Here is a 25,366-nt window from a genome sequence, read left to right as displayed (position 1 = left end):
TGGGATTTATTTCGTGAAAAGAAATCGAATACTTCGTGAAAAAGACTGAAGGTTTCGGTGTAACAAAACTAACTTGTAACGTTTGCATTTAAACAAAAAGAACAAAAATTGTCGATTTTTCAAGGGTTTACTGTAACACGCACTGACGAAACTACCCGTGCAGCTTCAATCATAGTAACCCATTAGTTAGCAGACAAAATTTGACAGAGCTCTATCAGTCGAACTCTAACCGTGATGGCAAAATACCGTGTAAAGTAAGTTCGAAGAAAGGCATCCCGCAGCGTCGAAAACAGACATCGTACGGTACTACGGCATCTACAATATCTTGGCACTATTAGACAACAATCAGAGCATCGAAAGAAGGCCCGGTTCCGGACGGCCGACGACTCTGAGCGACAAGCCTCGTAGCAGATTCGGAAGTGTTCGTGACAATTCCATAGCTAGTCCATGTGACAACTAGCTTAAGATACTATAACTTGAAACTGGTTCTCAAACTTTGTAGTGTAATACATTGTGTAGTCAATTTGTTCAATGAATAAACAAAACATATATTTAGTTACTGGACATTATTTTCATTTGATCCAAAGTGTTCTGATTTCTAGTTCATATGAATAATGCTACAAATAAACTCCGTAAGCAAGATTCAAAATCAGTTCGTATGCTAAACTCGACAGGCCTCACCGTTACCAAACAGAGTTAAGGTACACCTGTGATTTATGCAACACTTGGCTGATAGAAACAAGCGCCCCGACAATCGTCTCTTCTGGACGCTCCAATTACGCAAAGCCTACCAAACGAGGTCCCTTGCCAGTTCCGAGAGTCACGAGACAGCAGCTTACCGAATAGCTGCTAGGTAAATTCCATCGGGACAACAACGCGATACCAGCAAAATAGGTGAACTGCTGTACGGTTTCCGTTCGTTCAGGTGGCAACAGAGAGAAGAAACACTACAAGTTGAAACCCCTCAACAACAACTGGCAATCGCTGGGCTTAATCTCATTAGAAAACAAGGCACCTGAATGCTTGAGTTGATTGTGCTGTACATTTCAGAATCTGTTTTTTTTTTTATTTCTTTGTACGAACGTTTTTCATTGTTTAACAATTAATAAAAATAGTAGTGTGACTATTCTTAAAAAAATATGCTTCAAAGCAGGAGCCCAATGATTGCACGTGCTTGTCACTTAGAAGTGTTCAACAAATATCTTCTTGTAGATCCCGAGCGAGTTGATTTTGTACGTATTGATCAGCTCCTTCTTCAGGTCCACGTAGTTGTTCAGGATCTCGACTGCAAAGTCTTCCATCAGCATCTGCACGTCCGAGATGAAATCACAGGATAGAATCGGTTCGCTTCTCTCTTTCGTCATCCGCGTCGTGCAGATTTGACTGCGCTGAATCAGAAAGTCGACCTGTTTGCTGTACGCTTCGTCAAACACGCGCGTCTTCAGCGGAGCCTGCGGATGTGGATTATTCGTAAGAACATTCGGTATGCGCTAGTCTAGGTTAGATTGTTAGAAGTTACCTGTTCCCTATCCAGCTTTTCGTGATACTCGTCGAACTCTTTCTGGAGGGAACCATACTGTTCTAGGCCCGGGATAATGTCCTGTAGTAGCCTGTAGAAAAAAAACGGAACGTCATTAGTAGTTTGAACACGATCGAACCTAACCAGCCTAGCCGACAGTCTTTTTAATCTACAATTTAACAATAAAAAAAAGAGTAAATAAAGATGGATGGGTAATGTCAGAGACGTGAGCAATATTAATACCCATTCGTTTTTTTTTTTCAACGGGAGAAAAAAACATAGATAGTTCTCCGGAAACAATTTATTTGTATGGAAAAGGACAGAATTTGGTGAACATCTTCGATGGTCAACTACGTAAACATAATATTGGAATAGAACATATTTGATACGAATATTGAAAGAAATGTCCCTATGAGTATAATTTTGGTTATAGTACGTTATTCTCTAATTTGGAGTATGCATAGTTTAATGTGTATTTTTTACACTCTGTGAGAAAAAACAGTTTATACACGAAAAGAGTTTCCACGAGTACTTTAAGAATAAGAACCAGTGCGGTAAAATTTCATTTTCAATCGAATTATATCAGATGAAAATAGGGGGGGTGGCTCGTAGGGTCCAACATTTTCTTTTATAATTTGTTGTAATGAAACATTTTTAGAATGTTTTGTCAAGTTTTAAGTCAATCGAAGCAGAAATCTTGGGCCTGTGTGCCGAGCTCTCACTTCTTCGCTGTTATGAGATAAGCAAAGATAAAGGGCCCATAACTTGCTGAATTTAGTTCCGAAAGGCTTGAAAATTTCACAGAATATTCTTGAAATGTTTTCCTAGCAGGAAATAGAAAGAAAATAATGAATGGTTTTTCAAAAGTGTACCCGCCCCTTAAGGTTCAGAAGTCCCCAAACCGTTGCAAGGAACAAAGTTCGGTCGCCACAAGCCGTGCCCGGAAGTTGAAAGACCAGAAGTTAACGAAACCGCACTGCTACGTAATGGACGACGAGACATATGTGAAGGCGATAAGTGGGATGTTCCCGATTATCTCCGGACGCAGATTTTGAAAAAAAAGTTCTCGATTTGACAAGCGAAATGTAATTCCGGAAAACAGAGTACGGCTTTCGTTATCGCAAGCACCTCGAATGGACAGGTTATTTCAAAGTATCTCCAATAGCGGCTTCTCCCTCGTCCCTCCCTGGTTCACGAGTGTCCGACGATCTTTTGGCAGAATTTGGCATCATGTCGCTACACGAAGAACGGTAGATTCTGTACCGGCGGATCAGACCCCCCAACACTGCGGAACTGTGCGCAATAGAAAAATATTATACACCTTCAAAAACAATATGAAGTGAAGAATGTAGAAATTAAATGTAACAAGCATGAGTTAATATGCAAAAAAAACTGTCGATTCAAATCAAGTTTCTCGTTTTCGCTTGATGACAAATCTAACCCAGGTTCCACCCTAACTGATGTCAAACCGTTTGTTTGAACGTAGTTTCGAACCTAGTTTCAACGTTGTTGAACTGAAAATCGTGTCAATTTCGAACCTGGTTTTTATATGAGGTTTGCTCAAACCTCCGTTGCTAAGTGCGAAACCAACACAGTTTAATGACAAGTGTATGTTTGATGAAACTACCTTAGATCAGTATCAGTTTTCTCAAGCAAAAACAACATAAAATTGTTTCTTATTACTCCTGAAAATTTGATGATAATCGAATAAAAACTCTAATTTTGAAAATATATTTCGTGTGTGTGGATTTTAAACGATACACTTCTTATGACAAACAGAATTCCATGCAAAAAATACAAACACACAAGAGTACAACTTTTCGTTTCAGACATTGAAGAAGAATACAGCTGATAAAATACGTATGCTTCGAGAAGACGAAGAAGAATGGTAGAATTAAAAGGATTTTTTTCCTTTGAACTGTATTCATTGTTACACTCTGGTAATTGAACAAATTCTTATAAGCGGAATAATTATCGAAAAAAATATGAAACTAAAAAAAACTTTTGACATATTGAAGATGTCAAGTCGCTTCCCGAATGAAAAGTAACCAAGAAAATGTCACGCGCAGATGTCACACGACACGGCTTCTATGTCACACAACAAAAAAGGTATCAATGACTACAGTGACGATGTACGTCTATTTTTGACTTCTAAGAACTGGTAAGTATTTCACACTTTGCTCTATGTATCGAATGAAAATTTGGAAAATGATCTGAACGTACTGAGCGAATAAATGAATACACTTTTCCAATAATTATTTGCAAGTTTCACCAAAACACCGTTCAGCTGATGGCCATTACTTCTCATTAGCTCAGGTTTGCTTTAGTCGCACTGTGAAAGTAAGAGTTTATAATCTAGACTCAGAAAAGAAGGATAGTTGTTGACGCCCCTGTTGGCAACAGAATAACATTTTCCCGACTCCACGAGTTAGTAAAGGCCCTATTTCACCTACCTCTCCATCGTGAGCAGATTGATCTTCAGATCCTTGAAGCAATTGATCGACTTCCGGATGTAGTCGTTGTGCTCGGCGTACACCGAGTCCAAGCTTTCGGCCGCCCGGTACGCCTCGAACGACCGGTTGAACTCGGACAGTAGCATATAGGTGTTTCCGAGGGCCATTTGGTTTTCCGGTTCGTTCGGTTCGTGATCAACGGCCGCCCGGAGCACCACCAGTGAGTCGTTCACATACTGCGACCGTTGCAAGATAGTTCCCATGCTAAGCAGCGGGATGTCTTTGTACTTTCGTGGCGCTAGAACGACCGCACGACGAGCGCATTCCATCGCCTCCCGCGCGTTGCCTTTCTTTCGCCAGTAGTACGAGGCTATCGTGTGATACTTCCAGGAATTAACGTTTTTCCGCAAGTCCTCTGCCAGAACCTGTGGTGATTTGACTGAGGGTATGTAGTACTCCAAAGATTTGAACATGTCCTCCGGAGCCATTTTCAGAAAGCTTCGGTTCGCAACGCCTTCCAGGTGATCGAAACTAGCCACACTGAAATTCATTTTCATATAATCACCACATTTCGGAGAAGGCAATTTTCCCTTGATGGCAGTCGCTTTGGAACTGATAGCCCCAGATGCTGCCGATCCTCTCTCCGGAACCATGATCCTATTTATGTAATTCATGTTGATAATCGTACTTAGGATATCCGATTCATCCAAATAAAAATTTGGTATGCAGCCAATCTTGTTCGTGAGATCATTCGTGTATGCATCCAAATTGTTCATCTTCGCGGTGAGATTCGATTTGATTGCCAACAGTTCACTTATGATCAGATCTATTTTCTGCTTGTAGACGTTTTGATTAAGGAAGGCGATTAAATCGTACGACCTACGCAGATAAAATGGTGAAGTGAGCTGTAATAGTAACTGTGTTTTAATCGAATTCTAAATATAAAATAGGTAAAAGTCGGGTACCTGCGGTATAATTTGTCCATCGTTATTCAACAGCCAATGCGTGCTAGCTTCGATGTTATGATAGCAGATGCTATGAGCCAACATAATCAGCAGCAGGTGCCGTGGTATTGTTATCATTTTCCGGCGGACGCTTAAGTCTGCATCTAAAGTGCGGAACAAACCATCAATCAGGAGAATGGGCTAATACAAAAGCAATTTGCGAGGACAGTAGTGCAGACGATCTCAAAGAAAAAACTAATCGTTCCGAGCAGTGTAATCCTGATGCATCAGTATGTTTATTTCGTTCACTTGTTATATTTATACAATGACAGATCAACATATGTGTCCAATTTATTACACAGTAAAAAAAATGTCACTTCATCAATAAAGTGCAGAGATGCCAGATCAAATCTTTAATACAATATTACAATATTGCATTCAATGTACAAATAGTCACCCCTATTATGTATTTCGATTGAATGCGAAATTAGGAATTCTGTATCTCGAACGAATTCGAGTTTTCGAAATAATCCGATTCGATCGAAATGCAGAATAAGGGTGACTATGTAGATGAAATTGACGGTCTTTTGACGAAAATTAAATCATCCTCAACGATATCACCCATAACAATAGAAATCTCGGTTGATTTTTCATTAGGGCGTATAAGCAAGTGACAGTTTCTCTTTGTTTAATTTCTCTTCTATCAATTACCAAGCGGTTTTCACGTTTATCACTCAACTCTTTGCATAAAATGATAACCGAAACTTTCGATTTTCAAACAGAGTAGTGAAATCAAAGGAAATCTTTTTAATCACATCACAATAATCGATAGAGAGAATGATTAAAGAGAAACTGTCACTTGCTTAAATACGCCCTAATGAAAAATCAACCGAGAAATAGGATTTAGAAACAGTACTACGTTTTCTGGTGTGAACAAAGATGGAAGATAGAAAACTTTCGCAAAGATTTATAGCCGAAATGAACGAATCTAGCAGTAAACGTTTGATCACAGACTAACAGACAGGACACTCAAATTAGATTCTTCAATCATTTTAACGGTCATTACGAGTATTCCTTTATTTGGGACAGTACTCACATGTGTCATGATGGCGCCACGTTACCCTATCGAAAACATCCTATCTGTCATCTAGACTGTGTTTATTTTTTTCATTTATCAACAGAGTTGCCATTCATACAGAATTACCTGTAATGTATTGATTTGTATACGTCCATGCGAATTTCATGCAGGATACAGATTTAATACATATTGCCAAAACTATATATATAATTGTGCCTACTTCTCATCCTCCAACGCAATACAAAATCGAACCCGTTTGGTTACAATATTTACTTGCTTCTTGTCTGCCGCCACTTAATTTCGGGTGAAAATTACCAACACAATAAAAAATAATCTAGATGAGCAACGTTGAGAAAAATAAATGGTTACCTTCTAACATCGCGATAAAGTTAAATATATTATCAACGTAATCCAATAATTTATTGTGACGATTCATTTTCAAATATTTTGATGAAATCAGGCATCCCTGCAAGCAGCTGATCGGTGTTGACAAACGAGGGGAAACCAACTAGTAAAAAAAACTTTTACATAACACAAGGGGTGTACAGATAGTAAATAGTTCGCGCAGTACAATATAGGTGGAACTAGTGCATCACGAAAAATTATTTTTATAAGAATTTACTCATACTGTCATGTCTGTTAGTCTGTGGTTTGATCGCATAAATAAAATGTTTTCAATTTAAATATCAAGTATTTTTTTAAAGTAAGAACTTTTGCAACAAAACCAACAAAATAATCATACATGCAGCATTGACAGATGATTTTGTAGATATCGTTTCACTTCATTCCGGAACGGTGTCCTCTTGAAATTTATTTACTTATTGTAAACTCAACATGAAAGTACTACAAAGTACAGTATGAGTTTCACGTGATTCTTCGCGCTGCTTAAGAAAGCACGTAGTTAATTTTATTAGCTGGAAAGTACAGAAACTTCGTGAACTTTTTCGCTGATTAAGAGTACGTGTGGAACATTTGGCAACTTGAAAGTACAGAACAAGTCCCGTGTGAACTTTCGCGCAGAATTGTAGCAATGTATTCAAGAAGCTGTTTAGAAGATGATCTGGATGTGTCACGCGAACATTCAAGTGTGAATAATTACTTTAAAAACTACAATGATCAGCCCCATCGCCAAACTTGTGTTTAAGTTTTGTATGCACGCAGTTCTATTTATAGCGTTAAGTTTCTCTACCATTCTGCGATTTCGGTTGAAGCGATAAACTTTTTTTCCTTATTAATCGAGTTCATTTTATACGATTAAGAAATCAATCTTAAGCACTCACTCTAGGGTAGTTGCAAATTTCTCAGGCGAAAACGACATAACATAGAATTTCATCCGAACTCGCATGACACAAGATCAGAGCATACCAATTAAAGCTTCAAACCGTTTTATGGCACTTTTTGTCTTGCTATCTAGCAACAACCTATCTCTGGCATGCTACACGTAGGACTGAAACGTTAGCTTTTTTTTGCATAAATATCTGTTTATTAATCTTATTTTTGTGTATTACATCAACATTTTACAGTACAAGTGTTTTGACCCTTTGGCCTTTCATCTTTGTTGTTCATACGATTCGTTATTAATAATAGGTGTTTTAGTTAATCTTGTTTTACATACTAATGTTTAATCATATAATTTATTTTAATTATTAATAAAATATCTACCTACTTATAACTATCCCTAACCTAATACGTACAAATTTTGATTTTTTTTTGTTTCTATTATAGAGGCTTTAACATTAATGTCATTCACCTCTTCGGGCCAGAAAAACTTTCTGAGCCTATGTGCGGGGTTGGGAATCGAACCCAGGCGGGCTGCGTGAAAGGCATCGACACGCTATACCCGTCCCCATTGCTACACGCTATACCCGTCACGCTACACCCGTCCCTATTGAATTATTTGTATTTCAGAGATTGAGCACCTCTCTTCAAATTTCGTGCACTATTTTTCGAATTTTTGTTCTAGTATATCCAGGGAGGCCATCTCATGTACTTCACTAGTCCTTATCCAAGGGGGAAGATTAAGAATCATCTTTAAGATCTTACTTTGAATGCGCTGAAGCCTAAGTTTGTGTGTTCGTGCACAGTCCCGCTAAACAGGGACTGCGTATTCAATTGCGGGGTAGATGATTTGTTTATATACAGCCATCTGGTTCTTCAGGCACAGTTTAGATGTTCTACAAATCAGCGGATACAAGTTTTGGAGATCTTGAATGTGGAAACAAGATGACCTGAGTTTTTGCTACATTGATCACAATTTTCCAGCTTGTAAAATATTCAGTTAGGACGTCCAAACCAGTCTGTAGTTTATTCTTCAGAGCATTAATGACACGACCTTTGTAAAGAATGGCAGTATCATCAGTAAATTGGGACAGAACACCACCACCAGGAAGAGGTGGGATGTCTGATGTAAAAATGTTGTATAGAATGGGACCTAGGATACTTCCCTGGGGTACACCAGCAGGAATAGTAAATCTTTCTGAAAGTGCATTATTCAGAGAAACCTGGAATGCTCTATCTGCAAGATAATTTTTGATAATTTTAATAAGATACATGGGAAAATTATACCGATGCAGTTTAAACACCAGGCCATCGTGCCACACATTATCGAATGCCTTTTCAATATCCAATATTGCCATGGCAGTCGTTTTGGACACTGATTTGTTTTGCTGGATGACGTTGTTAACCCTTGTGAGTTGGTGGATGGTGGATGGTGGAACTTCCTTTCCGGAACCCAAACTGTTCTTCCAGAAATATATCCTGTTCATCTGCGAAAGCAAGAATTCGCCTTTGTATTGACTTTTCAAACAGCTTGGATAGGGCAGAGAGTAAGCTGATGGGCCGATATCTCTTGGAAAAGGAAAGATCTTTCCCCGGTTTCAAAACTGGGATAACTTTAGCTAACTTCCACATTGAAGGGAAGTAACCAAGCTCCCAGCACCTGTTTAAAATTTTAGCTAAGAAGACAAATGAGCGAATACTCAAATGTTTCAGCTCAATGTTGAATGTGTTGTCGAAACCGGGGGCCTTCATATTTACGGATTTTTTCAGAATAGCCATCAGCTCATTCGCAGTGACTCTACTTTCCTCAGGAACCAAGCTATCTGATTGGTCAACTTCTGCTACGCTATCTGCAACGGCTCTTTCATGTGGACTAACAATGTTGAGTCCTAAATTGTGAGCACACACAAACTGCTGGCCTGGCGCATTTGCCTTCTCTACTGGTGTGATTAAAGGTATTCCTTCAGCTGCGTCCTGGGGTGACATCAGATGAGGAATAGGCTTCGGTTTTTTCTTAAGCACCTTCGTTAAGGACCAGAAGGGCTTTGAATGTGGGAGAATTTCTCGAAGCTTTTGCTGGAAGTTCCTGTTACGAAGCTCAGATATCCTTTCCTGGATTATCCTAGTTAAGTTGTTATAAGAAGTCTTCCTATCTAGTTCGTTGATACTGCCTCCGGTAGATATTTCGAAGTCGGATGAGTTTCTTGGTGACACTGTCGATTTGAAGAGAGGAACTCGGCATATGTTGTACTGGAACCGTCCTATCACGAGCCACTGTGATTGAATGCTGGAAGGAAGATAGGGCTGCATCGATTTCCATCGGGGAATCAAGTGGCAAATCGATATTAATAAGTTGGTCGGCGATTTGTTGAAATTGGACCCAGTCGGTGCGATAATAGTTCCTCCGAGGTCGAATAGGCACTGTTTCTGGTGAAGATCCCAACGTCAATATTACTGGAAAGTGGTCCGAAGAGAGCTCGTTGAAGACAAACGGAGAGCTGTCTATGGCGATGTTGCTGATGAATATATCCACAATGGAATGAACTCCCGATCTGGAAAGTCGCGTTGGTTGATCCGGAGCGAGGATGTTGTACTGTCCAGCTTCGTAATTTTCGGCAAGTACGAATCCGTTTCGAATCTGTCTTTTGTTTCCCCACAACTCATGCCGTGCGTTCAGGTCCCCAGCAATGATGAATTTGTTCTGTCGTCGAGTGAGCATAGCCAGATCTCGCTTCAATGATGCACAGGTACCATCTCGAAGATTTGTTTGTTTGGGGCAGTACGCTGCGATGATGATGATGGGTCCCATCGTCGTTGTAATCTCAATTCCGATGGCTTCTATTAGTTGCAATTTAAAGGCTGACATAAGCCTATGCTGAATGGATCGTTTAATGGCAATGGCAACTCCCCCTCCTCTGGTAGTTGTCCTGTCGAGCCTGTGAATCCTGTAATTGGAAATAAAAATTGAAATTTCAGGTTTGAGAGTTTCAGTTAAAATAGCAATATCGGCATTCTTCTCTTGAATAAAGTCGGACAATTCAGCAGTTTTGCTCCTGAGTGAGCAAGCATTCCAATTTACTATAACCAACTCATTATATTGCATATTCGATGATGAATTTGCCTAAGGCGTTGATTTGATCTAACCGCGTTCTGCAGTTTCGTAGTTTTGTTGTCATTGTTTCAAAAATGACGATCAGAGCAGAGAATAAGTCACCCAAGTCATCCTTTGTTTGTGGTTGATTATTGCCCCCTCCAGGAGGATTTTTTGAGGAAGATTCTTTTTGTGATCCAGTGGCTGAATCTTTTGGATTGCTGCGAGGAAGTGGCGGTAAATTCGGAATATCCCTCTTCGGTGGGAGTCATGGGAAATTAATTTCATCCTTCTGTGGAACATACTTGCTCGTTGATTGTTTTCGGGACGCCTGTTGTCGAATTTTTGTGAACTCAGCACGTTTGGGACACGATTTGCTAGTAGATAGATGGTCACCATCACAGTTCACACATTTTACAGCGATGTCATCTAGTAGGCAATCGTTGGTATTGTGTGAAACGTTAGCTATAATTTCGCTTATATTTATAGATTCGCATGCTTCCAACAGCTTTGCTTTTGCATCGATTGACCAATCAGAGCGGTGCTTTCCCATTGATATATCGCTTACTCCTTAAAAATCGTCGTCCATGGCAGAGAAATCTGGTATACCGGAGATTTTTAGCATACAAAATAGGACACTTGAAACTATTAATCAACATTTCAATGATATACAATTAAAAATACATGGCTATGAACATCCAAATCATAACATAGAAATATTTCCAATTGATGAAATAATATTACTGATTGAAACTAAACTGACTAAGCTGTAAGTGTTCAAAAGCTGACCACATTTCTACTTGTATTTATCCTTGAATTTCTAATTTGCACCCCTATATAGAAAATAAAAATGTGTTCCATATCAAAACGGGCTGCTTAAAATGCTATTCATAAACTTCGTAAGCTGATCAAGCCTAAATTTTGGTTAGTTGGAAAGCATGATATGGAAAATACTCATATCTGAATATGAGCGCACATTCACGATAACAGAAAATTTATTACACATCCATATCCCTTACTTTGAACCAGTGATCGTTATGGGCGAAAGGTTGTACGTTTTTATTCATCTGCTGCATGACAAGAACTGTAGTACTAAAATCCGTTTCCTGTGTGAATTCTGCTGTGCCATTTGTGGATTGTGAATTTACAAAGAATTTTTTTTCTAGAAAATATCGTCTAAGCTGTGAGGAACTAACTTACGAATCGTTTTGACAGAACTAAACTTTGTGTTAAGTTTGGATTTTAAAGTAACATAAAGCAAAGTCTTGGCATTACATTCCTTTTGTGGAATTTGGCCTTTCTGTTTCAACAGACTTCGCAGCCGATTCATATAGCGTACAGAATCATTGCATGGCTAGTACTATGGATCCTACTGACGCTAAGAATCCTTCCAGGTCGGGGCTCGAACATACGACAACTGGCTTGTAAGACCAGCGTCCTATGCATTGAACCGCCAACCCGGGGCTAGTAACACCCATATCCCCGATTTTGAATTTTATATCTTAATTGGCAAAGAACACCGATTTCAAAACTTATACTTTATTCTTGTCTCGAAAAAATGAAAATTTTACAAATGATTAAACCAAACATAAACTCAAGATAGAATGGTTTGCGATTTCTCATGTACCGTTTGAATACGAACTCGGTTCACTGTCAGTTGAATCATCATTTGAAGCAAAACAGCAACCGTTGGATCCCTACATGAGTCGTAACTATGACAATGATTGTTTATGTTTGGAGAAATATCAAGTTACAGTATTAATGATGTAAGCAACAAATCATTTTGTATATATACGTTTGCTACCTTTCTACTTTGTATTGTTTCCATGGCATTTTGCAGGAACGAAGCGTCAATAATATAGCCAACATTTTTTAATGGATCGTTAGTGACATTGCAGATTTTTGATTAAACTATAACTGACCGTGAACCGAGTGCATCGATTATGATACCATCATAATTTGAACAAGTAATAGAAACAATTAGTATTGCGTAGAAAGACTCTCTTTTACTGGTAGGAAAGTTTATAATTACTGCTAATACATTCATGAGTGTCGTACTCGCAGGTGTCTATTCAAGGAGTTTTTATGAACAAAGTCTTTGCCACATGCAGTACATTTGAAAGACCGCTCGCCTGTATGAACGCGTTTATGTTCTCTCAACCATGAACTGTCACTGCATCCTTTCCCACACACGTCACATCTGTATCGATATTCATCCGTGTGAGAGGCCATGTGTGCCGATAAAGTATATTTACTGGTGCATTCTTTATCGCACACCATGCATTTGTACAATCCCTCGCTTGTGTGAAGGAGCATATGTCTCGAGAGGTAATATTGGCAAATGAACGTCTTGTCACATTCAGTGCATTTCATCGGCCGTCTGCCAGAATGAATAAGCATGTGTTTGGTCAAATGCGGTCCGCGGAAGAATCTTTTGTCACATACACTACATTTGTAAGGCCGCACACCGCTATGCTTACGCTTGTGCTCGGTCAAGTATTGTTTGGCTTTGAAAGCTTTGCCACACTCATCACACTTAAACGGAGATTCGCCTGTATGAACAAACATGTGTCGGGCTAAAGCAGCTTTGTAGGAGAAACATGCATCGCACTCAGTGCACTTATATGGTTGCTCTCGTGTATGAACTAGCATGTGTACCTTCACGGCAGTACTAAAAGCAAACCCTTTGCCACACACATGACATTTATGCCGAGTATCACCAGTATGTCGGATCATATGAGCGGATAGACTACATTTGTGGGCAAACTTTTTGCCACACACGTCACATTGGTACAGTTGGTCACTGGTGTGAATTTTTTTGTGCCGTTTCAACTTAGAACCATCGTGGCAGTTCCTTCCGCAAACGTCGCATATGTATCGGTCACTACCAGTGTGAACGAGCATATGATTGGTGAGGAGTTCCTCAGTGGAAAATTTTTCATCACAAACATCACAATTGAAGGACTGTTCTCTGCTGTGTTCTCGAATATGTATGTCAAGATTCCGCTTACTGACGAATCGTTTACCGCAATGCTGGCATTGATGATCCCGTGTAGAATTGGCAAGACCGTTGAAGCAAATTTGCGATTTTTCGTCGTTCTGTTTCTCACTCCATGGGTGATTAATTCCGGTTTTGCTGAAAACGTTAAAACCGAAAACAAATAAATCGGCATAGTCCTAATAACATGGCTGAAATGAACGGACTCACCTGGCAGCAGTTACCATGTAATCTCTCAAATTGATAGGTTTATGTTCTGTGATGGGTTCTTCGTGTTCAGCGATTCTGTTTTGCGCACATTCATTCGAATGTGACGAATTTAAATTCTGCATTTCGATGTCCTCTAGCTTTTATTTAAATCATTAAACTATCCAATAGAAGCGATGTACAATTAGTTGAAGTGACGCTACAGATGATAAAATGAATTTACAACACCAATAATATTATTAAATTCTACCTAGAGTATACAATTTTTAATGCTGTGTACTTTGAATTATGCTGTCAAATTTCAAATACACTCAAAATTATTCTTCTGCGTGGATTCAATTCTACACGGTACCTGAAATATACATAATGTTGAGTACTTTCCACCTAACCTCAGGTTGAATGCGATTTATTCAATTTTAACTTATCGAAAGAAACCCTCGTTGCTGGGCGATTTTGTTCTTTGCTCTTTTTCCTTTTGAAAACATTGAAAAGAGCAAATAATAAAAAGATTTATAACAACTGAAAATTAAGTAAAAAATAGCTCAGAATATTTCAATTTTTTTAAAGAATCGGATAACAATGCAACAATCGTTTCCGGTTCAGCGGTTAATAATGTTTCTGTCGGTTTTTTGCCATACAAGACTAGAAGAACCTGGTCTCAAAACAACACAAATCGATAGTCATGATCAGTAGGCAACTAAACAAACCGATTCCGGCTATCCTGGTTCCCGGTATCAGTGGTCATATAAACTAAAATGGTTCTCACTCACTTTTCTCAGCGACGGTTTGACCGATTTCCACAAACTTAGATTCAAATGAAAGGTCTTCCGGTCCTATACGGAATTTCTGAATTTCATCCGGATCAGACTTCCGGTTCCGGAGTTATAGGGTAAAGTGTGTTCAATATTGTACACCGTCACATGATCAGTAGGCAACTAAACAAACCTATTCCGGCTATCCTGGTTCCCGGTATCCGGTTCCGGAAGTACCGGAAATAGTGGTCATATAAACTAAAATGGTTCTCACTCACTTTTCTCAGCGACGGTTTGACCGATTTCCACAAACTTAGATTCAAATGATTCGGCGGTCCATACGGAATTCCTGAATTTCATCCGGATCAGACTTCCGGTTCCGGAGTTATAGGGTAAAGTGTGTTCAATATTGTTCACCGTCACTTAAACTGGCGGAACAAAAAATGTTAAAAACTGGACTCTAAACCGTTATTCCCAATCTTAGGCTCAATTGAAAGGTCTTATGGTCCTACCAAAAATTACTGCATATTTTCGGATGCGACAAACATTTAAATCGTAATTTAGAGTGCGTATTAGTAGAGTTTGTATGTCATGTTAGTTGGTGGCCGTACGAACCGACTTTGATTATACCGGTTCTCGGGTTCCGGTGCCGAAAGTGCATATAATAGTGAACCCACTTCATTTTCTTAAGGATGACCTACGCAATCATAGCACTGTTTTATTCTGTATGTTATACTAGTTAATGCACAATCAATCTTTTGGTTTCTTTCAAAAATCGAAGAGAAAATTTTTGAATAGAATACCACAATATTATACATGAGAAAGGCATCATTACACCACTAGGTGGATTAAAACAGGTTTTTTAATTAAATTCCGGTTCTTTTTCGATCATTAGGTATAACGGTATAAGCGATGTAAACGACTTACATTTTTCATCGCCTGTTTTTTTCCTCGAAGATGACTCAACAAATTTAGATAAACTTAGGCTTATTTGAAAGCCTACAATGTCAATTGAATGTTATATGTGACGTAACCGACAAACCTCGGTGTTTTTCAATGCAACAAAATTTCTTGGTGATAAAAGAATCGATTTCAAAAGACCTAGACTCGTTTGAAAGCTACCATTAGGTTATTTGAGAAGCTCGCAATACTATTTAAATGGCAAGAGAAGTGCCTTATCACACCACTAGGTGGATTAAGAAGGGTTTTTATCTTTATTTTCAATTGACTTCTTCGTGAGTTCAAGAATGACGTTTCGTATAAAGGTAATCTTGTTTGTTTTAATCATTCAGGTGTTTTAATGATTTTAACCTAACCTAAGATAGCTTTAAAATTCTTTTTCATACGATTCAATTTTTATGTTTTAAACGCAAATTTTCAGAATTCATTCCTATTCTTTTTTCCGATCGAATGGGATATTTTGCATTCTGTACCTCTTTCCAATTTTCCATTGCTTATGTGGTATGATATCATGAGGAATGGGGATTCGCTTGTTTTTCGATACAATGAAATAACGATATACTTTTGGGTAGGATTTTTTTATTAAACTTATTTTGTATCATAATACAATAGAAGAAATCGGCCACATGCATGTCGAGCGAACCTGTCAATAGCTTCATCAATAAAATCGCTTCGAAGTTGCAACTGAGACAGCAATTTGTTTTCAACTGCCATAAACATAAGCCACTGAAGCCTCTCCTGAAGGTGCACATACAAGTTCTCATAGAGCCAAACATGACAAAGAACAACTAATCTCAGAGCTAAGCTAAGTAATTCCTTCTTTTATTGAATCTGTGCTGTAACTCATGTGCTCGGAAAAGACACTAACACTGCGACAAGGGATACTTGAAATTTTAAGTAGGATGTATACAATTTATCTTGTACACCAATATTGCGTGTATTTACAATTTTGTTTACAAGATAAATTGTTCGAGCTCAGAGCGCCACGTATTGGCCACGGCAAAGCGATACGAAAAGATCGTTTGGCTGTCATTGACCATCAAGCGCAAGTAGCTTATTACATATTGTGCCACGAGGACATCCAACCTGCTTTCATCGAAAAATTTGAGAACCTAAAAAATAATTCAGTCAATTCTTTCAATTTGACCGATTGTGCAGTGCACGTGAGGACGACACGCCACTGACAGAACGCCTCATTTTCTTCACGGTATGTTCTTCATTCGTCAGTGCATTGGTGACTTTGACACTTTCTAGTTCAACTCAAACCGCTAAACAGACGCAAAATTCATTCTACTTGCCCTGATGAGTACAAGCCGAGACATGGATAGAGAGAGAACAGTGACTCAGATCGGCTAAGCTTCGGCTTTCGGGAATTCCTTTTATAGTTACGGTCCCTTATGTTGACGGAGCATATGTCTGTCGAGACGTGTTTTGCGCAGAAACCCTTGATCGCACACAGTACATCTAAACGGTCGCTCGCCAGTATGAGAGCGTTCATGTTCTTTCAAGCAGGAACTATCCATACATCCTTTGCCACACACCTGACACCAAAACTGGTAATTACCCGTGTGAATGGACATGTGCGCGTCTAGTGCACTATTACTGGTACAATCTCTTCCGCATATGCTGCATCTGTACAGTCCCTCGCCCGTGTGGTAAAGCATATGTTTTGACAAATAATTTTTGGTAGTGAAGCTTTTGTTACAAACTTCACATTTATGTTGCTGTCTGCCTGTATGAATGAGCATGTGTCTGGTTAGATGTTGCACTCGAAGAAAGCTTTTGTCACAGAAGCTGCATGAGAACGGTCGTTCACCTGTGTGGACCCGTCTATGCTCTTTCAAGTATGCGTTAACTCTGAACTCTCTGCCACAAATGTCACACTTATGCGCAGCTTCGCCCGTATGGTCAAACATGTGTTTATCGAAAAAAACTTTGTAGCAAAACTCTCGACCGCATACAGTACACTTGTAACGTTTCTCCCGGGTATGAACAACCATGTGAGCCTTCAAGGAGGAACTAGAGAAGTATTCTTTGCCACACACATCGCATCTTGGAAGAGAATGGTCTGAATGTCGATTCATATGAGTGTATAGATTCTTTTCATGAGTATATCTTTTGTCGCACAGTGTGCATTTATACAGTCGTACTTCATTATGAATTTTCAGATGAGCGCTCAGGCTAGATTTGTCGCACAAATGTTTGCCACACACGCGACATTCATTGTTGTGAACATTTTTATGTCTTTCAAACTTAGAACTCTTATTGAAGACTTTGCCGCAAATATCACAAGTGAATTTTTCAGTTTTAGCCGTATGTACGAGCATATGTTTGATTAGAAGCTTCCTAGATGAAATTGTTTTACTGCAGATATCGCATGTGAAGGGCTGCTCGTTGCAGGGTTCACAGACGTGTGCGTTCCTTCCGTCAACACGTTTGCCACAAATCTCACATTCGTGTTTCAGTGTAACATCGATTTCCGGAGCAAAGGATAGTCCGTTTGTTTGGTTGTTTGGTGGTTCGACCTTAGTTTGTATTTCACTTGCATTGTGATTTTTTTCTTCACTGGGGATACCGGAAATATGAAGAAAATGTATTAATATTCAATTTAAAACTAAAGGACCAACCTACATTGGAATTCGTTCAATTAGTATTTTAGATTCCAGTGCGTCTTGCTCCGGGTAGTGCACTTCCAAGTGTTCAGTGCTGGTTTGTGAATAATCACTCACAATTGAGGAAACAAAACTATACATCCCGAACTGGTCTGCAGCGATCGTTCCGAACCTTTCAGCGAATGTGATGACCGGCTACCCCCTGAGTGATTTAATCTAGAATCATAACATTAGTCCTGGTGGTCAGTGCGAGTGCGTGCCATCTTGAAACTGCCAGCATCAACACCATAGAGCAGTGACAGCATTATAATTTTGCTTTTCATGTCATGATGCTTGTGCTTGTGAATTGAAGGTATAGTAATTCAGGGTGATACTTTTCACTTATTTTCAAATAACAGGAGCACTTTTCCAGCTGACTATTTAATGTTGTCGTTCCGGATCAAACATTAGGATCAATCGATCAATCAACAACAACAGGAGAACGTAACTTCGTGAACACAGAACAACAGTCAAATAAAATAGAGAACGTTCATATATTACGTCCGTGTTTTCGTTGTGAAACAGTGTAACCAGCGATGCTAGGTCATTTTTTCAAAAATCAGCTGTGTTCGCTCCTAAAATAAATGTGTTTTTGTGATAAAAAAAAAAAGATTTCATCTAGTAGAAATGACACTGGCAAATCTATGAGTAAAATAATAATCCGGATCCACTTCCGCAAGTTGTATTTGAAATTCAAGAATCTGTGTGCTTTTGAAAATCTGCGAAACACAGATTAATCATTGCACCTAACGGAACTTTGCCGTTTTTGAAACAGACCAATTGAGCTGCGGGCCATTCTTTCCGTTCAACGACCGAACCATTTTAAATTTGAGGCATCGTGCCGCCGTTGCCCTAGTTCTACGGAAAAATTCCCATTACCTTTTTTAAAAAAAAACATGAAGTAGCATGAACTATAGAACGATGTGATAAAATTGTTGTATATTTTTATTCAATTCCTGATGGTTCATAGCAACTACTAACTATTGTTAAAAATTATACAAATTAGCTATTATATACTTTTTACCGGTGGACAAAATTACTTGTTCTGATGAATCTTTATGTGTCTGATTAAATAGTCTTCGTTAGTAAAACCTTTATTACAAATAGTACATTTATGAGGCCGCTCTCCCGTATGAATATTTGCGTGTCCTTCCCATTGTGACTTGATCATGAATCCTTTACCACACACTTCACACGTATACCTGTATTCGTCATTATGAATGGACATATGTTCGGTTAGAGTGTTTTTAGCAATGAAATTTTTCCCGCATATAGTGCACGAGTACGGTCGCTCGCCCGTATGATGACGCATATGTGTTACAAGATGGCTTTGGCAGTTAAAACCTTTGTCACATATAGTGCATTTAAACGGTCGTTCACCGGTATGAACGCGCTCGTGGACCTTAAAGTTTGATAGACCATGGAAGCCTTTGCCACACACATCGCACTTGTATTGATACTCAGTTCCATGAATAAACATGTGTTGTTTAAGAACACGTTTACTAGAGAAACCTTTTTCGCATACTGTACACTTGAATGGGCGCTCACCCGTATGAATGTTCCTATGTACTTTCAAAACAGTGCTCATTGTGAATCCTTTGCCACACACATCACACTTATGTCGATAATCACCCGTATGAACAGACATGTGATATTTAAGTCTACTTTTAGTGATAAAACCGTTTTTGCACACATTGCATTGGTATGGTCGTTCACCTGTATGAAGGCGCATGTGTTCCACAAGACGAATTTGACAATTAAAATCTTTGTCACATATACTGCATTTGAACAGTCGCTCTCTTGTGTGGATGCGCAAGTGTTTCTGAAAATTTGAACGATCATGGAAGCCTCTGCCACACACATCGCAATTATGTTCATATACGGCTTCGTGGGTAGACATATGCCGCGTAAAATGGCCTTTATTGGAATAATCTTTTCCGCAAACAAGGCATTTGTGCGAATTATCACCCGTATGAACACTCTCGTGTCTCTTCAGAAGTGTACTAGAAGTGAATCCTTTGCCACACATATCACATTTATGTCGATAATCACCCGTATGACTAGACATATGTACAGTCAGAAAGTGTTTAGCAATAAAATCTTTTCCGCAAATAGCGCATTTATACGGTTTGACATCAGTGTGGACGACCATATGGGTTTTTAAGGCACTCTTGTATAAAAACTTCTTTTCGCAAAGATCGCAACTAAATGGTTTTTCGTTTCCATGCTTCAAAACATGTTTGTCGTAATAATTTTTACGGGTAAATTGTTTACCACATATCTCGCAGTGGTGTGGCTTTGGGAAACTTTTTGCTGGAGAGACAAACGCTACTGGATTGTTTAATGGTTCTTCCTTGATGAGTAGAATGTTTTTGTCATCATATGTTTCCATTTTACTGAAAGTGTGAAGAAGTTTACAACTAGAGTTACATCGACCAAGATTCAAATATTTTTTTAGTATGCGAACTGCATATAAGGCTCACCTCGGTGAAATTTAAATGCTACAACTAGAATCCTTCACGTATCAATTTAGGAGTATCGATGAATCCACTAACATTATAAGAAAGATTTCCATTATTTTGTAGGCTGTTGGCTTGTTAGGTGTTTCGAATTAGCTTCGTTGATGCTATTGCTCACAAGAAACAACACTTCTGCTTGTCAATACTCAATATGCTCGGAACTAGGGATGTCGTAATATCGATCGACTAATCGAGTAATCGATTAATGACCCAGATAATCGAGTAATATTTAATCGATTAGCTTAAAACTAATATTCGATTATTGAGCTAATCGAATAGTTACAAAATTCGCATAGTAATAATCGAATGAATAATCGAGTAATCGATTAATAACCTAGATAATCGGATAAATTACAATCGATTAGTTTCAAAATTATACTCGATTATTAAATAATCGAGTAATTCGAAATTTCCGACATCCCTACTCGGAACGGAATATTGACAATGAAGTTCGCTATGCCCGATGTAAAATAAATGGTGCTCCTACCCTAGCTTCTACACTGATAAAAATTTGCACGATCGATTTATTTGTAAACAGCATTTCAATTTAGTATGCTTTTTCATTTCAATACATAACCAAAGTCATTTTTTCATGATTTCCTGTGCAAATTCACTAAGATGCGAGATCAAAATATTTGAAAGAAAAAGTTGTAACAGGTTATAATAAGAAACGGCTTCCAAAATATGGTCATGGTCGATTGCAACTTCATTTGATGTCAACAACTTCACGAGGAAAAAGCACAAAATACCAGCCAAAGCGTTAGCGCAAGGGTGCAAAAACCTCAACGAGGAGAAGACACTACACAAATTGTTCATAGTTCGAACACAGTACCGATTAACGGTACCACCTCACTAGAATGTGCGATCAAAATCGACACTGGCACTAAAACATTCTCGATAGCGACAGAAAATTAAATTTTCATTTTTCACTCCGTCATTTTTCACTCCGTACTTTTGCTGGCATGTTATGTTGTTTCCTTAAATGTAAAAGTTAGTTGTATGCAGTGGTGTTTATGTTCTTACCAATATTCTTTTCTAATTCTTTCAGCTTTTTCGTATTTCTTGTTCCTCATCCAGTCATTCGTTTCCCCAAAAAAAAAAAAAATATTAGTGTTTCTTTGATCTTTGTAGAGCAGCTCATCATGGTTTGACGGATAAGAACTGAGGACATGCGTTTTTATTTAAATGATATTAACACTTGGGTTTTGTTAGTATTGCTACAGCATGTTCACATTTCGTTATCTTCGGTTGATCCTTGACAGCATTACCGCTCAGACACTTTTGAACATCTGGTGTACACTGACTCACAATCGAAATGCATCACAACCAATTTGATACAACTCACTCGAGGGAACTGTATAATGTATATTGTACACACAAAAAACACATACATACACACAGGCACACACGCATACACACATGCATACATACCTACATGTATTCCACAAGCAAGCATCACAACATTGAGTTACTATTTCTATTCTAATAGATTCTAACTAAAATTTGTGTGCCTTTAGTCATCTCAATAGTAGAGTCACCATGTTATTTTACCGATTGCTCGACTTTCAATAAGTTTATTATGATAAAATCGAATACAAAATCTTTACCTCGTCTGTAAGAAGCAATGGCGCATAAAAGTAGTTCGGAAATGGTTCAATACTGCTATTTTAACGAAGCAAAATGCTCCAAATTTCATGTTACTCTTGAAATTAATCTATCAAACAGAGATAACAGATCTCACTCTAACTAGTGGTTCTCGTATATGAAATGACTAATGGATTTGAGATGAATGGGGGTACCGTTACCCAATTTCTATCTCTTCTAATGGTCGATCGTTAGTCCTGAGCTGAAACGGTGGCCTTTATTACCATTCTTGCATGCTTACATTTACATGCTTACTCTTACACTTCACTCACACATCATCCCACCCATCAGGTCCCAAACGATACATCCTCACAATATAAACTGGATGAACATCGTTTGACAGCTATCAGTGGTTTTCTCATTGGTTCGGTCATTATTATTAGTTCATTCTATTCTACAATATTCTATTTCATTCCACAGTATTCCATGGTACACAAACCACCAATAAACGTCAAAGATGGACTCGATTTACCGTTCATTTATTGTCATCGTGTGAAACCCAATTGGGATACGTTTACTCCACTTAATTGTCACTTCTCACTGGTAATAAGGGCCGGTAGTATGAAAATAAAACATAAAAAGAACTCAGCTAAGCCCTACCGGCCTCTCCAACCCCGGATGTTGGAGCGTAATGCAATCAACATCTTATTCAAGTCGTTCCATATGTTATTCATTTAATTCAATTATGAAACTAAAAGCTGTAACGCATATCTTTATCAAATTGTAACGCTAATTGATTGTATGTGATGATGTTTGCAATACCGTCAAGCCCACCAACCAATGGGAGGGTCTGCTCTAGCGCACAGCTTACTGAGACAAAAAAAATGACATTTGTTAATTTAGAACTAAAATAATAAGCCGGATGGCGCCTTCACAGTTTTTGATATTTAGGAAAACTGTGTACTTTTGAAGATCTGTGAAACACAGATTCTCGAAGTTGTCGAGAGGCCAATTCGGGACTTTACCGTTTTTGGAATAGCCTAATTTAGCCGCGGGCCATTTTTTCTGTTCAACGAACGAACGAACCATTTCAAATTTGAGGTATCGTATCGCCGTTGCTTTAGTTGTACGGGATAATTCTAATGACCTTCTTTAAAAAAACCCTGATGAAGTACCATACGAATATATAAACATGCACTGTAGAATGATGTGATAAAGTTGTATTTTTTCACTCAATTCCTGATGGTTCATAGCAACTACTAACTATTGTTAAAAATTATACAAAGATATTATATACTTTTTACCGGTGAACAAAATTACTTGTTCTGATGAACCTTTATGTGTCTGATTAAATAGTCTTCGTTAGTAAAACCTTTATTACAAATAGTACATTTATGAGGCCGCTCTCCCGTATGAATATTTGCGTGTCCTTCCCATTGTGACTTGATCATGAATCCTTTACCACACACTTCACACGTATGCCTGTATTCATCATTATGAATGGACATATGTTCGGTTAGACTGTTTTTAGCAATGAAGTCTCTCCCGCATATAGTGCACGAGTACGGTCGCTCGCCCGTATGATGACGCATATGTGTTACAAGAAGGCTTTGGCAGATGAAACCTTTGTCACATACAGTGCATTTGAACGGCCGTTCACCGGTATGAACGCGCTCGTGGACCTTAAAGTTTGATCGATCATGGAAGCCTTTGCCACACACATCGCACTTGTATTGATACTCAGTTCCATGAATAAACATGTGTTGTTTAAGAACACGTTTACTAGAGAAACCTTTTTCGCATACTGTACACTTGAATGGGCGCTCACCCGTATGAATGTTCCTATGTACTTCCAAAAAAGTGCTCATAGAGAACCCTTTGCCACACACATCACACTTATGTCGATAATCACCCGTATGAACAGACATGTGATATTTAAGTCTACTTTTAGTGATAAAACCGTTTTTGCACACATTGCATTGGTATGGTCGTTCACCTGTATGAAGGCGCATGTGTTCCACAAGACGAATTTGACGATTAAAATCTTTGTCACATATACTGCATTTGAACAGTCGCTCTCCTGTGTGGATGCGCAAATGTTTCTGAAAATTTGAACGATCATGGAAGCCTCTGCCACACATATCACAATTATGTTCATATACGGCTTCGTGAGTAGACATATGCCGCGTAAAATGGCCTTTATTGGAATAATCTTTTCCGCAAATAGGGCATTTGTGCGGATTATCACTCGTATGAACACTCTCGTGTCTCTTCAGAAGTGTACTAGAAGTGAATCCTTTGCCACACATATCACATGTATGTCGATAATCACCCATGTGCCTAGACATATGCACAGTTAAAAAGTGTTGAGCAATAAAATCTTTTCCGCAAACAGTGCATTTATATGGTTTGACATCAGTGTGGACGACCATATGGGCTTTTAAGGCACTCTTGAATAAAAACTTCTTTTCGCAAAGATCGCAACTAAATGGTTTTTCGTTTCCATGCTTCAAAACATGTTTGTCGTAATAATTTTTACGGGTAAATTGTTTACCACATATCTCGCAGTGGTGTGGCTTTGGGAAATCTATCGCTGAAGAGACAAACGCTACTGGATTGTTTAATGGATCTTCCTTGATGAGTAGGATGTTTTTGGCATCATATGTTTCCATTTTACTGAAAGTGTGAAGAAGTTTACAACTAGAGTTACATCGACCAAGATTCAAATATTTTTTCAGTATGCGAACTGCATATAAGGCTCACCTCGGTGAAATTTAAATGCTACAACTAGAATCCTTCACGTATCAATTTAGGTGTATCGATGAATATACTAACATTATAAGAAAGATTTCCATTATTTTGTAGGCTGTTGACTAGTTAGGTATTTCGAATTAGCTTCGTTGATGCTATTGCTCACAAGAAACAACACTTCTGCTTGTCAATACTCAATATGCTCGGAACCAGAGATGCCATTTATACAGATTTATCTGTATTATACAAATTTTTACATGCGCATACAGATTTAATACAGAGTACAGATTTTATACAGATTTCTTAAATTAAATACAGATTTATACAGATATCACAAAAAGTAAAAAAGAAGTAATGAAACTTTTCCGTCTGAGCGTGTTTGATTGCCCATATTAAAATGAAAATTTTTTCGTGCAGCTGTTTAATGATGAACGCTGAAATACATTTATATCATAATTTGAAACCAATTTGAACTGATGTTCAAGGAAGTCATGGCGTCATGAAACTTTATTTTCAGACTGAAAAGTTGTATGACCTGACTTGACGTTGCGTATTGGTCGTTTGAATTCCTTTTTTGAATT

General features: G+C 38.4%; 5 protein-coding genes across 5 annotated transcripts; all 5 read right to left on the bottom strand.

Annotated features, from left to right (window-relative positions):
- Positions 1-728: 728 nt before the first annotated feature.
- Positions 729-5,250, bottom strand: LOC131426383 (tetratricopeptide repeat protein 17). Its single transcript, XM_058589073.1, has 4 exons — positions 4,938-5,250; positions 3,973-4,877; positions 1,520-1,610; positions 729-1,451 (listed from the first exon to the last, which is right to left on the bottom strand). The coding sequence occupies exons 1-4, from the start codon at positions 5,052-5,054 to the stop codon at positions 1,182-1,184; spliced, it is 1,383 nt and encodes a 460-aa protein (XP_058445056.1). The 5' UTR covers positions 5,055-5,250; the 3' UTR covers positions 729-1,181.
- Positions 5,251-11,886: 6,636 nt separating this feature from the next.
- LOC131426382 (zinc finger protein 501-like) lies at positions 11,887-13,879 on the bottom strand. Its single transcript, XM_058589072.1, has 3 exons — positions 13,819-13,879; positions 13,572-13,767; positions 11,887-13,499 (listed from the first exon to the last, which is right to left on the bottom strand). The coding sequence occupies exons 2-3, from the start codon at positions 13,691-13,693 to the stop codon at positions 12,407-12,409; spliced, it is 1,215 nt and encodes a 404-aa protein (XP_058445055.1). The 5' UTR covers positions 13,694-13,767; positions 13,819-13,879; the 3' UTR covers positions 11,887-12,406.
- Positions 13,880-15,842: 1,963 nt separating this feature from the next.
- On the bottom strand, positions 15,843-18,079 carry LOC131426381 (zinc finger protein 501-like). Its single transcript, XM_058589071.1, has 2 exons — positions 17,912-18,079; positions 15,843-17,845 (listed from the first exon to the last, which is right to left on the bottom strand). Exons 1-2 carry the CDS (start codon positions 18,031-18,033, stop codon positions 16,666-16,668), a joined length of 1,302 nt encoding a protein of 433 aa, XP_058445054.1. The 5' UTR covers positions 18,034-18,079; the 3' UTR covers positions 15,843-16,665.
- Positions 18,080-18,479: 400 nt separating this feature from the next.
- On the bottom strand, positions 18,480-20,600 carry LOC131426380 (gastrula zinc finger protein XlCGF57.1-like). Its single transcript, XM_058589070.1, has 2 exons — positions 20,415-20,600; positions 18,480-20,327 (listed from the first exon to the last, which is right to left on the bottom strand). The coding sequence occupies exon 2, from the start codon at positions 20,321-20,323 to the stop codon at positions 18,968-18,970; it is 1,356 nt and encodes a 451-aa protein (XP_058445053.1). The 5' UTR covers positions 20,324-20,327; positions 20,415-20,600; the 3' UTR covers positions 18,480-18,967.
- A 1,240-nt stretch (positions 20,601-21,840) lies between these two features.
- Positions 21,841-24,997, bottom strand: LOC131426379 (zinc finger protein OZF-like). Its single transcript, XM_058589069.1, has 2 exons — positions 24,798-24,997; positions 21,841-24,710 (listed from the first exon to the last, which is right to left on the bottom strand). Exon 2 carries the CDS (start codon positions 24,704-24,706, stop codon positions 23,351-23,353), a length of 1,356 nt encoding a protein of 451 aa, XP_058445052.1. The 5' UTR covers positions 24,707-24,710; positions 24,798-24,997; the 3' UTR covers positions 21,841-23,350.
- Positions 24,998-25,366: the final 369 nt, after the last annotated feature.

This window comes from Malaya genurostris, chromosome 1 (assembly GCF_030247185.1).
Source record: "Malaya genurostris strain Urasoe2022 chromosome 1, Malgen_1.1, whole genome shotgun sequence".
Taxonomy (NCBI): Eukaryota; Metazoa; Arthropoda; class Insecta; order Diptera; family Culicidae; genus Malaya; species Malaya genurostris.
The sequence above is the reverse complement of the archived record's forward strand: the minus strand, read 5'-3'. Positions and strand labels throughout refer to the sequence as shown.

Coding starts and splice junctions, on each gene's coding strand:
- LOC131426383 (XM_058589073.1), bottom strand. CDS start 5,054: ATGATAACAATACCACGGCACCTGCTGCTGATTATGTTGGCTCATAGC. Junction 4,878..4,937: donor ATGGACAAATTATACCGCAG/GTACCCGACTTT, acceptor TTACTATTACAG/CTCACTTCACCATTTTATCT. Junction 1,611..3,972: donor AATCTGCTCACGATGGAGAG/GTAGGTGAAATA, acceptor TTTTTTCTACAG/GCTACTACAGGACATTATCC.
- LOC131426382 (XM_058589072.1), bottom strand. CDS start 13,693: ATGCAGAATTTAAATTCGTCACATTCGAATGAATGTGCGCAAAACAGA. Junction 13,500..13,571: donor TACATGGTAACTGCTGCCAG/GTGAGTCCGTTC, acceptor TAACGTTTTCAG/CAAAACCGGAATTAATCACC.
- LOC131426381 (XM_058589071.1), bottom strand. CDS start 18,033: ATGTATAGTTTTGTTTCCTCAATTGTGAGTGATTATTCACAAACCAGC. Junction 17,846..17,911: donor CTAATTGAACGAATTCCAAT/GTAGGTTGGTCC, acceptor CGGTATCCCCAG/TGAAGAAAAAAATCACAATG.
- LOC131426380 (XM_058589070.1), bottom strand. CDS start 20,323: ATGGAAACATATGATGACAAAAACATTCTACTCATCAAGGAAGAACCA.
- LOC131426379 (XM_058589069.1), bottom strand. CDS start 24,706: ATGGAAACATATGATGCCAAAAACATCCTACTCATCAAGGAAGATCCA.